This window comes from Abramis brama (assembly GCF_963993115.1).
Source record: "Abramis brama genome assembly, chromosome: 13".
NCBI lineage: Eukaryota > Metazoa > Chordata > Actinopteri > Cypriniformes > Leuciscidae > Abramis > Abramis brama.
Window position 1 is genome coordinate 33,533,582 of NC_139975.1, and position 14,865 is coordinate 33,548,446.

At 41.4% G+C, this 14,865-nt stretch overlaps 1 protein-coding gene across 1 annotated transcript; it reads right to left on the reverse strand.

The window, feature by feature from the left end:
- Positions 1-3,153: 3,153 nt before the first annotated feature.
- Positions 3,154-14,178, reverse strand: LOC311095490 (nuclear factor 7, brain-like; the record flags this gene model as incomplete). The annotated part of the gene is made up of 6 exons (XM_084134024.1): positions 3,154-3,746; positions 12,779-12,897; positions 12,979-13,001; positions 13,119-13,349; positions 13,448-13,543; positions 13,783-14,178. 6 exons carry the CDS (start codon positions 14,176-14,178, stop codon positions 3,202-3,204), a joined length of 1,410 nt encoding a protein of 469 aa, XP_083990150.1. The 3' UTR covers positions 3,154-3,201.
- Positions 14,179-14,865: the final 687 nt, after the last annotated feature.

Below are 14,865 nucleotides of genomic sequence, written 5' to 3' on the forward strand. Positions count from 1 at the left end.
TTCCCTGGGTAACCACTAGAGGTCCTCTTCCCCCACGGTGTCTTTCACTCATAACTACATTTCCCATCATCCTGTTCTGTCACTCATTGATCATTGCACTCAGCTGTTTCCCGTCACCTTGTTAGTATCTGTGTGTATATATACCCTGTCTGTTTAGTCATTGTCATGGAGTTCTTGTATATTGTCATACCACTTCTGGTAGTTTGTTTTTGCCTGTTCTTTTTTTGTTTTCTTGTTTTTGGATTGACTCTTTGGATTTTGACCCTGGCCTGGACTGGATTGTGAGTACGGAATACCCTATTAAAATACTGCAATTGGATCTCCCTTTTCCCGTGTGTGTTTCGTGACAGATGCAAACAGAAATCAATTCTGCTGTAAATCAGCTCTAAAAAGACGACAGTGTCATTGTTCAGCTGAAGTCAGTTCAGTGTTGATTCAGTTCAGTTCAATAACTGTGTAACGATCATCAACTATGAAATGAGTTCAGTTCATCTATAAGCAGCTCTAATAATAATAATAATGTTGTTATTCACTTTGAGTCAGTTCAACGTAGATTACATTCAGTTCAATAACTGTATCGATATTTTTGCTACTGTCACCAAATCCCAGCATGCACTGCAGTCACTGGTGCTGAGAACGGGTCCTGTTACATCATCAGTGGACATGTCTTATTCATGATATTATGACTTATATTTGTCACTGCAGATGTACTTAAAATACATTGAAGTGCATCATTTTGCACCTGGTGTGGCGCTTTATATAAATATAAAGTATAAAAAATATAAAAATTTTCAAACATTTAAAATCTGTTCTAAAAAAAGTATTGAAAGTATTTTCATATGTTTCAGAGCTCGAGTTATAGGATAATATACATATGAACATATGAGGATTTCACTGGCAAGAAGATTACTAAAATGTGTCAATACTTTATCTTGTCTACATATTGTAAACATGAATTTTAAACATTTGTATTATTGTATGACTTATTTAATTGTTTAGTATTGAATTTATAATAATAACAATTACTTTGGGATTTGTGATTTACAATACAGTAGAATTTTTATTCTTTATCAAATATTAGATGCACAAATAAAGACTTTTAGTACACACACAAACACACACACACAATTATTACACAATAATTTATCCAACTGAATCTAATATGCAGAAGCAGAAAACAGGAAAAAAGTGAGTATTTGCTTTATAGGCCAAACCTGAGAAAACGGCACCATCTTGTAAAAATAATTGTATTTTATTTTATTTTTGAAGCCTTGCCAACAGAACAAAAGTCAAACATTTTTGTTCTGTTGGCAAGTATTAAATAGTATCAAATATTAGATGCACAAATAAAGACTTTTAGTACACACACAAACACACACACACACACACACACACACACAATTATTACACAATAATTTATCCAACTGAATCTAATATGCAGAAGCAGAAAACAGGAAAAAAGTGAGTATTCGCTTTATAGGCCAAACCTGAGAAAACGGCACCATCTTGTAAAAATAATTGTATTTTATTTTATTTTTGAAGCCTTGCCAACAGAACAAAAGTCAAACATTTTTGTTCTGTTGGCAAGTATTAAATAGTATCAAATATTAGATGCACAAATAAAGACTTTTAGTACACACACACACACACACACAATTATTACACAATAATTTATCCAACTGAATCTAATATGCAGAAGCAGAAAACAGGAAAAAAGTGAGTATTCGCTTTATAGGCCAAACCTGAGAAAACGGCACCATCTTGTAAAAATAATTGTATTTTATTTTATTTTTGAAGCCTTGCCAACAGAACAAAAGTCTATTAACAAAGACTGAATCACCTTATAGTTAAATGGCCCTGGGATAAAATGAAATTGGCAGTTTTAATGGGTTTCAATGGGGAAAGTTTTGTCCTTAAAGGGATACTCCACCTCTGGAAAGATGAATGTGTATTTAAATTGGGTCATTTATGTAGAGGAAATGTGAAATTATTTTTTGAATTTGGAGCTTTCTAGACTGAGAAAAGCCAGAAAATGTATTTTTGGCTCATGTGGATGAAAGACAACAATTCCCAGAATGCACTTGCTTCGCTGCTCTACGAGGCCACTCCCAAGCCACGCCTACCGGTTAGAGAGCAGTTGTAAACAATAAAGCTAACTAGTCTCCGTGAGTCTGCCTGAGTTTTTGAGATCGCATCGCACAAAATATCCGCGATTCGGCTTTTGCGTTCTACAGTCGCCATTCATTGTGTTTACTGTGGCGAGCAGGACGAGACTAGGGCCACGGGAGAACGACGCGAGGCCGGTGGCGTGATTACTGATGAGCGGCGCCTGTGAGACGCACCGGTCTCGTGGGCTATCTCTCACAGAGGAGCGGGTATTTTCTTAGCAATGGTAAAACGCACATCAACCGATCACTTGTTTAGCGTTCATGTAAACACTACATTCAGATTCACCAATCGGAAAGAATTCAGTTAGATTGAAACAAAAGGTGTGCATGTAAACAATGAATGGCGACCGTAGAAAGCAAAGCCGAATCCCGGACATTTTGGACGATCTCGACGGCCGGACATGCAGGTTTCTGCCGGCGAAATCAAACACACTGGCACTGATTTGTGATAGGTCTGTTAGCGCATTAGGTCCAACCCCCTATGGGCTGGTTTGAAAGGGTGGGAACTAGTGCTTGTAGTCTTAACAGAAATCCCCCCCTCTTACACTTCCTCCGACAATGACGCAAAATGACGATTTTTGTGTCATTGTAGGAGGAAGTGTAAAGAGGTAAATACAGATTTCTCTCGTCTCAGGGGAAAATGTTGCACGACCATTCAATAGTATGACTGGGTTTCTAACATTGCAAAGCTTAATGCAAATGGGTGGAGTGTTCCTTTAAGGTCCTGAGTGTAAATATTTTGTGTACCCAGTGATTTATGAAAGGAAACACAGGAACAATGATTTAAAAAAAATTAAAACCTGAAAGAGAAAAACATGTAATGAAATAAGAAAATTCCAATAAAAATACACACACGCATATTGAGAGATATTGTAGATATTGTGCACAAACATGTCCTTAAGGAAATACAAGGGTTAAAAGTTGTCTTTAAATTTTACATTTAATTGTGATTGATCAATGAGACCCTTTGATTACAGTGTTATTATTGAAGCATAATTTGCAAAACTGTATTAATCTAGAAGCAGAAGCAGATTTAACTGTGATTTTCTGCTGTGATAAACAGTTTAACTGGTAAGATCCTCAGAGGAGAAGTTGTGCAGTAATTAAATAAGAATGGAAAGACAGTCTCTGTGAAGGATGTCTTGAATCTGCGCAGACAGTCTTTAGTTACAGGATCAGAGAATGACACTGTTCCTTTGTCATAGTCCAGCTGAACTCTCACACGCTGAAGCTTCTGTCTAACAGTAAAGACAGTGTAGGGTTTCTCTGGGGATTGTGAGCCGTATTTGCTGTTCATGTACTGCACACACCAGACATTAGACTTAAAGAAAGCCTCTCCCTTCCTTTGGTTTGATGCTGTTGTTATTCCAAGAATCCAGTGTTTACTGTCACCAACCTCCACATCCCAGCAGTGTGTTCCTGAGTTAAAGCCCTCAGATCCCAGGACACATGGATACCAGTCAAACCTCTCTGGATTATCAGGAAGTGTTTTATCTACACGACTGACCGACACACTGGTCAGATCAGCAGAGAGTGTGAGACGACGATATGCTGTGTTTGGATCCAGAGTCAACGGAGCTGCAAAGAGAATAACATCAGATTACAGGATAAAATATGATGTATTTAAATGTAAATGTAAAACACATATAAAGACTTGACTTGTTGAAAAAGATCATAAATCATGCTATCATAACAGTGGATTATCAGCAGAGGTGGAAAGAGTAATAAAATATTCTACTCAAGTATTTGCTCAGAGTAAAAGTTCTTGAGTTACTTTTTCACAGCGGGGGTGTGGTGGCGACTCTCATGTGTAGGGTTGTAACGGGATGAGATTTTCACAGTATGACAACGTCTCCGAAAATATCACGGTTTCCGGTATTAATCAATTATTAAATATATAAACAGTATTATTACATTATTATTATTATCATCAGTTAAAATGACATTTAGATGAATGAAAACAGTTTTTTTGGTTGAACAAATGCTTTCATTATTACAAACTTGAATCCATTTGTTTGTTTTGTTTATTAAAATTTCAATAAAACATGTCTAATCAACTAAATTCAATACTTGATAATGAATTAGATTAACAACTTATTTTTTAACATTAATAATTTATTAAAATGTTTAAGAATAGAGTCCTAAGAAATGTATTTTATTCAGAAAATTTATGTTTTTTTTATAATTTAATACATATGATCAAAAACCAAAAACAGTGGTAATCAAATGAAAATTTAAACTTTTATCCTTTTATTTTTTGGGGAAGTGCTACAAAACAGATTTACTAAATTAACCCTCTGGGGTCGGCAAACGCGCCCGCGCGTTTTGCTGGATTTTTTTCACATTGTAGCACAATAAACTTAAATTACTCCGTCATGTATGGTCATACAGAAAAAAGAAATATGAAAAAAGAATCTGTGATATTTCTACTTTTGTATGTGTCCACTTACAATCAAATCAAAACATTGTGCTTTTGTAAAATAAAGAAAATAAACAGGGTGTGTTTTCTGCCTCTCCGTCGCGGTGAACTTTTTTTCTTGAGCACGTCTATAAAGTGAAACAAAACTCAGCGAATACTTGTCACACATTTATGAGCCATATACCTTTATAAACATTTAAGTGTGTACTTTTAAATCATCGAATTCAAACTGAAAACAAATATTCTCTGTTTAAGTAATTTGTATAAAACCAACAAGATGTCCAGTATCTCAAACGCTTGCTCATTATTTTTAATTTGACCACACCCACACGCGCAAAAGAGATTCACATGCAAATCTCCACATGGAACGCGAACACGCTCGTTACCTCAAAAACAAAGCACGAAAAAACTTCACAAGTCTCTGCTTTTCGTCGAGTTTGGAAGACGCGCCTGAGCTTACATTGGATTTACCTCAGAAGAAGAAGAAGAACGCGATTTGAAGACAAAAAAGATGTAAGGTAAGAAATTCTTAATTATTAGTTAGTTATTGTTGCATAAACTTTACATTGCAGGTGAACTGTTGCTAGATATAAGGTGAATATTATAATATTTAGACCCGTGTTTACTTTACTGTGTTTGTGGATATCTGCTCAAACGTAGATGTATAATATGGTAACCATAATGTTTTATATTTGAGCGTGATCGCGTTTGAATGTATCATATTTTGGAGCGCCGTGCGTTTGAATGTTTCATATTTTGGAGCGCAATCGCGTTTGAAAAACAAAACGCACCAAACATTAGGCTTCATGTTTTTACTATTATCTCATTTCATATCATCATAACGAATGGAAACATTTGAAGTAACATAGGATAATCAATCTATTTTTCTCTAGTGTAGTTGTTACTGAAATCTTTTGGAAGATTTATAGGCTGCTATAGGTTATTGTTATTATTATTTTATGCAGCACTGCGTGTAGCCTATGCCTACAAGGCACAACAGTGTTCATTATATATTGTTGGAAACATTTGTGTGTGTATTCTGTGAATTTTAAAAAGCAATTTTAACCAGAAAAAAAAAAAACATTTTAACCATACAGCCCTAGTTTCTCTTGATATCAGCATGTTCACAGGTTGTTTTTTTAATATTTTTTTATACAGGGACCAGATGAGGCCACTGAGTCCTGCTGACTTCAACATTCACATGAGCATAAACATGGTAAAGTGAAAATGGAAAACAGTATGTACAATATTTTTTAAATCTCCTCATTCTTTGTGCAAGGTTGCTCAGAATGACAGGGCCTGATAGCTCCTAATAGGGCTGTTAGGGAAGGTTGTTGTCTTTCTCAGGTGTGAAAACAATACATATTAATGATGTGTTTACGCCTCCCGCATAAAGCTTTCTTACACAAAACACGTCTTACAATTTTTAAATCAATATATTGTCTTATCTGAATGAGCAGTCAGGATGATTTTCACATAGTTTTGGAGCAAATATTCTAGGCTATGTGATACAATTTTTAAAAGTCTTGTGAAGAAATAATCAGTATGGGTTTCATGGCCTTATTTCAGTGACAATTGTTTTTTGTATTTTCACAAACCACGCATAAACGTCATTATCTCAAAACTACAAACTTTTACATACATGCTGCTGATATATTATTGTAGCAGAGTTTGTGCTAAATACAGTTTAATCAGACTTTAGCCATGAAAATGTCACAAGTAACAGAAATAAGCACAATTGTCAGAGCATGTCAGAACACCTCCAGGGCCAGAAAACACCTCAGACCCCAGAGGGTTAAACCATGGACAACAAATATATTCTTCAAATAATTTTTAAATAAATTGTATTATTGTTGATGTAATTATTATTTTGAGAAGTACCTTCTATTATAGGCGTACAATAGTAATATATTTCTGTCATAATTTCTCCTAGTTAAACTTTAATTTTGACGGGTTGTAGTGAAGACCTGTTCCCTTTCGGGGTCACTGCGAGTTACGTCAGTGACGACAAAATGGGGGTTTCGCATAGAAAGCCTATCCTCTTCGAGATATAGAAAACAAGCTAATGGCATTGGAAATGCCTTGGGTCTGCGGGATTTGCATGCGTAACTCCGCCCTACCTCGTGGGTATATAAGGAAGTACGCCGGCATAACACAGTTATGTTTTCGCTTCGGAGCCGAGATCAGTTCTTCACTCCACAAGCCATTCCTGAGTTTTCATCCTCTTTCTCTACACTCTTCGAGACGAGCGACTCTCCGGTGTTGGTTTGACGGCGTTTTCAGCGAGTTCACATTGCCTGCTGATCTGTGCAGTGATTTGCCAGTGAGTGTGTTCTCCCTGTGCGCTTCAACATCCGTGGAGTTTTCCTCTCACAAAAAGAGAAGTGCACTCGCCCGTGCACTTCTGGTTGTGGTCGATCAGTTTCTGACTCTGATGGGCACAATCGCTGTCTTGTGTGTTTGGGCGTTGATCACGCCAAGGCAGCGTTTGTGGATGAATTTGCGGGAACATGACCATCATGACACTTCGGTCGAGACTCAATGACCTCTCACGAGGAAGAGTCCCCTCAGCGTCCAACCCCAATGCCATTCTTCCCGGATGTGCATGAGGAGGTTACGAGGTCCTGGAAGGCACCACTGTCTTCCCGTGATCGTTCGTCGGCCTTCTCCGCCTTTCCTCTCCTCGACGGGGCCGCTGCCAATGGGTACACTGGAATCCTACAGAGCTGCGGGACAGGCAGCCGCCTAACTGCATGCCATGGCCACTCTGCAGGTCTACCAGGCCCAGATGCTCAGGGACATACACGAGGGTAGGACTGACCCAGGGCTCTTCAATGAGCTGCATGCCTCGCACCTCGCTCTCCGGGCGACTTAAGTGACCGCACGCTCCCTAGGTCAGGTGATGGCCACCAAAGTGTCGCCAGACCCCTGGCAGAGCAGAGCCCCGCGGAACGCTGGTCCTTCCCTGGTCTCCTCTGTCAGGACGCGGCCAATGACCGTGCCCCCACGTCTGGCCCGGTCATTCTGCTTCGCTGCACCACCGAGGGGACGTCTGTGGTTCGCATGACCCCGCTGGTATAGTTCTTGGGAGTCTGGTAAGAGCTACCCAACCTGTCCCGCTGGGTCGCCCGAACTATCAGGCTCGGCTACGCGATTTAGTTCGCACGGTCTCCTCCTCGCTTCAGGGGAGTCCGCTTCACTATGGTCGGTGGCAATGCCCCTATCATGAGAGCGGAGGTTGCTACCCTACTGGCGAAGGGCGCAATCGAGAAGTTGTCCAGCTGAAATGAGGTCCAGCTTCTACAGCCCTTACTTCATTGTCCCAAAGAAATCCGGTGGGTTACGGCCAATCCTGGACCTGCGCATCTTGATCCGCTCCCTTCACAGGATGCCATTCAAGATGCTCACGGCCAAATGCATTTTCGAATGTGTGCAGCTGCAGGTTTGTTTCTCAGCAATTGACCTGAAGGATGCCTACTTCCATGTCTCCATTCTTCCTCGACACAGACCGTTCCTACGGTTTCCTTTGAGGGGCAGGCATACCAGTACGCGGTTCTCCCTTTCGGGCTAGCCCTGTCTCCTCGCGTCTTCACGAAAGTCGTCGAGGCAGCCCTTGTTCCCTTCCGGGAACACGGGGTTCACATCCTGAACTATCTCGACGACTGGCTGATTCTAGCTTACTCTCAAGACCAGGTTTGCGAACACAGGGACCTTGTGCTCCGGCACCTAGCTCGTCTGGGCCTTCGGGTCAACTGGGAGAAGAGCATACTCTTTTCTCGGTATAGAAATCGACTCGGTTGCCATGACGACTCGGTTGCCACTGCTGACTTGCCTCCGCCAAATCGAGCGCAAGAGTGCGGTTCCACTGAAACTTTTCAGAGGCTCCTGGGGCATATGGCATCCGCAGCCGCAGCAACGCCGCTCGGATTGTTTCATATGAAACCGCTTCAGCTTTGGCTACGCGATCGAGTCCCGAGGTGGGCATGGCAACACGGCATGTTCCGAGTCTCAGTGACTCTGGCCTGCCGTCAGACCTTCACCCCGTGATCAAACCTCAGTTTTCTACGGGCCGGAGTGCCCTTAGAACGAGTTTCCAGGCATGTTGTTGTATCAACAGATGCCTCCACCACGGGCTGGGACGCCATGTGCAATGGACATGTTGCCGCGGGCTCCTGGACAGGACCCTAGCGCCTTTGGCATGTCAATTGCCTCGAGTTGCTGGCTGTACGTCTAGCTCTGCACCGCTTCCATGCGTTGCTCAAGGGTCAGCAGGTACTAGTCCGATCAGACAATACTACGACAGTAGCGTACATCAACAGACAAGGTGGTCTACACTCCCGCTGTATGTCGCAACTCGCCCGCCACCTAATCCTATGGAGTCAGAAGCATCTGAGGTCGCTTCGAGCCATTTATGTTCCGGGAGACCTGAACTGTACAGCCGATGAGCTCTCACGGCTTCGGCCTCTCCCAGGAGAATGGAGACTCCATCCCCGGTCGGTTCAGCTGATTTGGGATAAGTTCGGGGACGCACAGGTAGACCTGTTTGCCTCCCACGACTCGTCCCACTGCGACCTGTTCTATTCCCTGACCAGGGGCACGCTCGGCACGGATTCACTGGCGCACAGCTGGCCGCGGGGCCTGTGCAAGATCAGGGAGGACGAGCAGCAGGTCATTTTGGTCGCGCCACACTGGCCCACCCGGGCCTGCTTCTCCGAACTTGTACTCCTCGCGACAGCACCTCCCTGGCCAATTCCCCTGAGCAAGGACCTGCTTTCTCAGGGACGGGGCACCCTGTGGCACCCTCATCCCGATTTTTGGAACCTCCACACGGGAGGCAGGTTTGAGTACCCTACCACCAGTGGTGGTGGCTACCATCACTTCCGCTAGAGCATCATGGTTCCTTAGAGGAGCGAGGAGACTGAATCCTCCTTGCCCTCCTCTCGTACCCTCTTGGGACCTCTCAGTAGTGCTAACTGCCCTGCAGAGTGCTCCCTTTGAGCCTCTGCAATCTGTGGAGCTTAAGTTCATGTCAATGAAGACAGCGCTCCGGGTTGCATTTGCCTCCATCAAGAGGGTAGGGGACCTGCAGGCATTCTCCATTGACGAAGCGTGCCTGGAATTCGGGCCAGCTAATTCTCACATGATCCTGAGACCCCAGCCTGGATATGTGCCCAAGGTTCCTACCACACCCTTTCGAGATCAGGTGGTGAACCTGCAAGCGCTGCCATCGGAGGAGGCAGACCCAGCCTTTGCACTGCTCTGTCCAGTACGCGCCCTCCGTGCTTACATAGACAGAACGCAGTGTTTCAGGACCTCAGATCAGCTCTTTGTCTGTCATGGTGGGAAGCTGAAGGGAAAGGCTCTCTCCAAGCAAAGGTTGTCTCACTGAATAGTGGACGCCATTGCTTTGGCATACCAGCAGCAAGGTCGACCGTGCCCCCTTGGTGTGACGGCCCACTCCACCCGGAGTGTGGCCTCCTCTTGGGCTCTAGCACATGGCGCTTCGCTGGCAGACAGAGCTGCAGGCTGGGCAACACCTAAAACATTTGCGAGATTCTACAATCTCAGAGTGGAGCCAGTTTCTTCTCATGTACTCGCTTCAACCAGCCGGTACTAGATTCTGCTCAGGTGTCTTCGCTTGCTCGCTATTCCTCTCCATGGATGGGATACGTGCAATAATTTCCTCAGGTGAGCCTAATAAGCCCTGAGTTCCTCCAGCACTGTTGACGTCAACGCCAGAGTTATGCCACTGGCAGCTTTAGCGCTTGGCTAGGTGCCTCCATGTGCATGGTTTCCCCCCTGGGCGACCCCCACATCTGTATTTCCACTGTAAGCCTCTCTGAGCATGTGCCTTTCCCTTGGCAAGCCACCTTGCCACCCCTGGGGTTGAAATATTCCACCTGCGGCTGGATACCCCAGAGATTCTCCATATGCAGCCCCTCCGGGTCATATGTGTATTCTGTAAGTCCACCCTCTTCGGGTTGGCACTGATTGTATTGTATTGTAAGAGTGTAGATATTTCCGCTGAGATATGCTTTCCAGTGTACCTTGGTATTCCTCTGTTAAGTAGGAGTCCTTCGTCCGTGCCAGTCTCACGACAGGGATCTCAGACTTACGCAGGGCACTGGAAGACAGCCAAGAGGTGGAGTGATTAGACTGGGAACCCCCATTTCGTCGTCACTGACGTAACTCGCAGTGACCACGAAAGGGAACATCTCGGTTATGTATGTAACCCTCGTTCCCTGAGACGGTTACGTCTCCCTGCCACTTCCGCTGTACTGCTGGCAATGCCTGAGTTCAGTCTCGGCTCCTCAGCGTGAAAACATAACTGCGCTATGCCGGCGTACTTCCTTATATACCCACAAGGTAGGGCGGAGTTACGCATGCAAATTCCGCAGACCCAAGGCATTTCCAATGCCATTGGCTCGTTTTCTATATCTCGAAGAGGATAGGCTTTCTATGCGAAACCCCCATTTCGTCATCACTGACGTAACGTCTCTGTTCCCACTCAGGGAACGAGGGTTACATACGTAACCGAGACGTTTCAGAGTCTATTTGACTGTTTTTTCTCAAATAAAATGATGAAAATGCTCATTAGCCGTTCTCTCAGAGCTGCTCTGGAAATGCTCATTATTAATGTCCTCATATTGTTTATGAGACGCTGAAAACACCATGAGCGCGTCAAGTGCTTGAGTAGTAGACGAAGCGGCACATCTCATTCACACAGAGACATGTCGATCACATTATATATTTACATGGCAGTCTTTTTGAGCTTTAATATTCACATAAATTAAGTGAAAAACTCAACCCTGTCACAAGTTTTAAACCCCGAAATAATGAGAAATATACAGATATGTGAGGTTGAGTTTTTTTGCACAAAATGGCCACTGCTCGTCTTGTAGTGTAGGAGAGTAGAACATACATGGCAGCAATGAAACAAGGACATTGTATATATTTATGGATTAAAATAAAATTATTTATCATCCCCCCATCTTAATTTTTATGTGATGGGGTTGAGTTGTTAAGCTTGACAGTGCCCTCCCTTGACTATAATAGGCCTCAAAAATATTAATAAAAAGTATGATGCTTACCATCTTAAGCAACACTGTTAAAAATACCTGAATGATGTCATTTCTGGTCAATTATGTCACATATGGGGGAGTCTAAATTATTATAGACAGAGAATAGTTGGCGTGACAGGGTTGAGTTCAGACTGACGGACATCACAAATATCACAGTCTGTTTTTTATCAAATATCTTGGGGTTTTTTTGTTTGTTTTTTCACAAGAAAGTAACACTAATAAATACTTACCACATTGCCAACAAAATTTTACGCTGTGTACAATTTGTTAAATATTTTCTAAGTACAAATTCAGTGAAGTACCAGAGAATGAACCTGACAAAATGCTGAGTTTACAATAGAAACAAGACATTATTTTATGATAAAAATTATTTAAATTCAATTTTTTTTATTCATTGTGGAAAGCTTTTAATATTTCATTTTGGTGAACCACCACCTTAAAAGGTCTGGGGGACTGAAATATTGGACCACATACCTTTATCTGCACAGAGCGATGCTGTTCTTTGTTTCCTCTTTTTGCAGCCACATTTTTTGCAAATTGGATATCTATCCTCGAGGACAACCACGCGTTTTTTCTACATCCAAATTATTTCCATACTGACCATGGTTCGCTTTATAAGAATTCGACGGCTCACTTTCAGCTGGGTCTGCATCACTTTTTTTTTTTGCTCATTAATGCATATGATTTCAAATGTAGCGAAGTACAATACTTCAAACAAAACGTACTTAAGTAAAAGTTTACAGATTTTAAAAACTACTTAAAAAAGTAGAAGTACACACAAAAACGACTCAATTACGAAACGCCAGTAAATGTAATTTGTTACTTTCCGCCTCTGTCTCTCAGTTACTGTCAGAATGGATTGAGGCTTCAGGTTTAATATCAGTATTGAATAAACACTATTGTATCCTAATACTGTACATAAACATAAACCATGAGGAATAGATATTTCATTCTGAGTTCGCTGTATGATCTGATGATTTTCTGAAATGCAGTTCAGATTAACTTAGTAATTCAAGTGATTATTAAATATATTTCTATCAAATGTTGATGTTGTGTGTGTTTATATCTGAACTATCTTCTGCACTGGTGTTAAATCTGCTGAGACTCACTGTGTTGGACAGTTTCCAGCATCTTCTTCCAGACTCTGAACGGCAGGTTACCCAGATAACGCGACAAATGAATCAAAGCTCCAGAACTCATCTGTGGATCCGGCTGTGAGATCTGGACTCTGAGGAACATTCAGGAGTCAGAACTGCAGTGAATTTGAGTTCAGATCCACTGAGAGAAGAGATACGAGCAGCTCACTTACCTTTCCATTGAGGCATTAAAGTTCTGGAAAATATAGAGTTTGAAAACATTTTAATATCTTATCAAACACTCTCATTGTCAATGAGTCTCTCTATACAAGTTGTTTTATGCACAAAGAATGAAGCCAGATTGATTTGTCACCTTTATAAACGAGACGTCACTGTCTTTCATCATCTCCTCCATGTCTCTGATTGTGTGTGAAAGAGCTGAGATGTGTGTGTTCATCTCCTCCAGCTTCTCCTTCATCCTCTGCTTCTTCTGCTCCTCTTCCTCTCTCAGTGCAGTGATTGTAGCTTCTTCTTCGTCTCTGAGAAACCGATGAAGCTTCTCAAACTCTTCTTTAATCTGACGCTCTGTGTGCTCAGCTTGAAACTGAAATCAAATCACATTCACTTCAGTCAGCGCTGTATGAACACACACTCCACTAATGCCAATAATAATGTTGAGTGTTTAACTCTTTATATCCTTACCTTGATGTGTTCAATTCTGTCATCACACTTTTTCTTCATTTCTTCTCCATGTTTGAGCTTGTTTTGTAAGGACGTCAGTGCTGTATTAAATTCCTCCTACAGGTTAAGATGAAAAAAATATATATGAATAACCCATGACATTTCTATTTTCTGCTGTTACTTTTAAGAAGATTTAAACATCAGAGGGTTTAAGATTATTGCCGGATTTGATATCAGTAGTAAGTCAGAGAGATTTAGTCTAAGTAAAAATATTTACTGGTCTATTGTATACACAAATAATACTGTTTCTGTTTAGCACTGTATTTAGCATATGAAATGAGAGACATTAGTTTTACCTTGTAAGATGAAACCACTTCACTGATGGGTCTGAATGTGTGATTGGTGTGTTTCTCTGAGTCTCTGCACACTAAACACACAGCCTGTTTGTCCTCCAGACAGAAGAGTTTGAGTTTCTCACTGTGTGAACTGCAGATCTCCTCAGATCTTGATGAACGTTTCTCATTTCTCTCCTTCAGGAACGACTCACACAAGTTTTTTAATGTGAGATTAACTGGAGGTTCACGTCTAGATGATCTTCTCCTGCAGACAGGACACTCCTGAGTTTTCTTATTTTTCCAGAACTGTTGTAGACAGTCTTTACAAATACTGTGACTACAGGACAGAATAACAGGAGTCTTGAAGATTTCACTGCAAACAGGACAAGAAAGCTCTTCCACAGATTTTGAATCCATTTCCTCGTCTTGTAAAAGATCCAATGATCTACAATTTACTTTTACTTTCTGAACTTTGGTTTAAAGAATAAACAACTATTTCAATTAAAATCTAATGGTTCATTCAGAAATACACAAAATCCTAATATAATGTGTCCTCCTCTGTATTTCACAACTTGTTTTGGCTTTCAGGAAAAATGAAAGGTAGAAATAATAAGACTAGTCAGTTCCTGGAAGGTTTTGTAAGAGGGTGGAGTTTCTGATGATCTTTTGAAACTTCTGGGGCTGTTTGCATAAACCGCTGAAACTAGTCTTATAAGTTATTCATCAATTTTTTTCTTTAAGACTATTCATAACTTTCACATAACAATGTACACTGGCCTAATTTGATACAAATAAAAATAAGGCTGATTAGCTGCCTTTTTTCTGGATTACACTTTTTGCCTGTGTTTTCTGCCCTGTTTCTCATTTGGATTGTTCGCCCGTGTGATTGACCTTTTGCCTGTAATTTAGATTATGATTCTGGATTGCCCCTGTAAAAGGGAGCAGTTCGTAAAAAAGACACTGTCTTAACATAATAGCTTTGTTTATTCCGCTTTTTCCTGAAGACAGACTGGATGTATAGTTTTATTTTATTTGTGCTTTCAAGCATATTCTGGATTTAATTAAATGATTAAAGAATTAAGTTATAATATGTAGCATAAGATA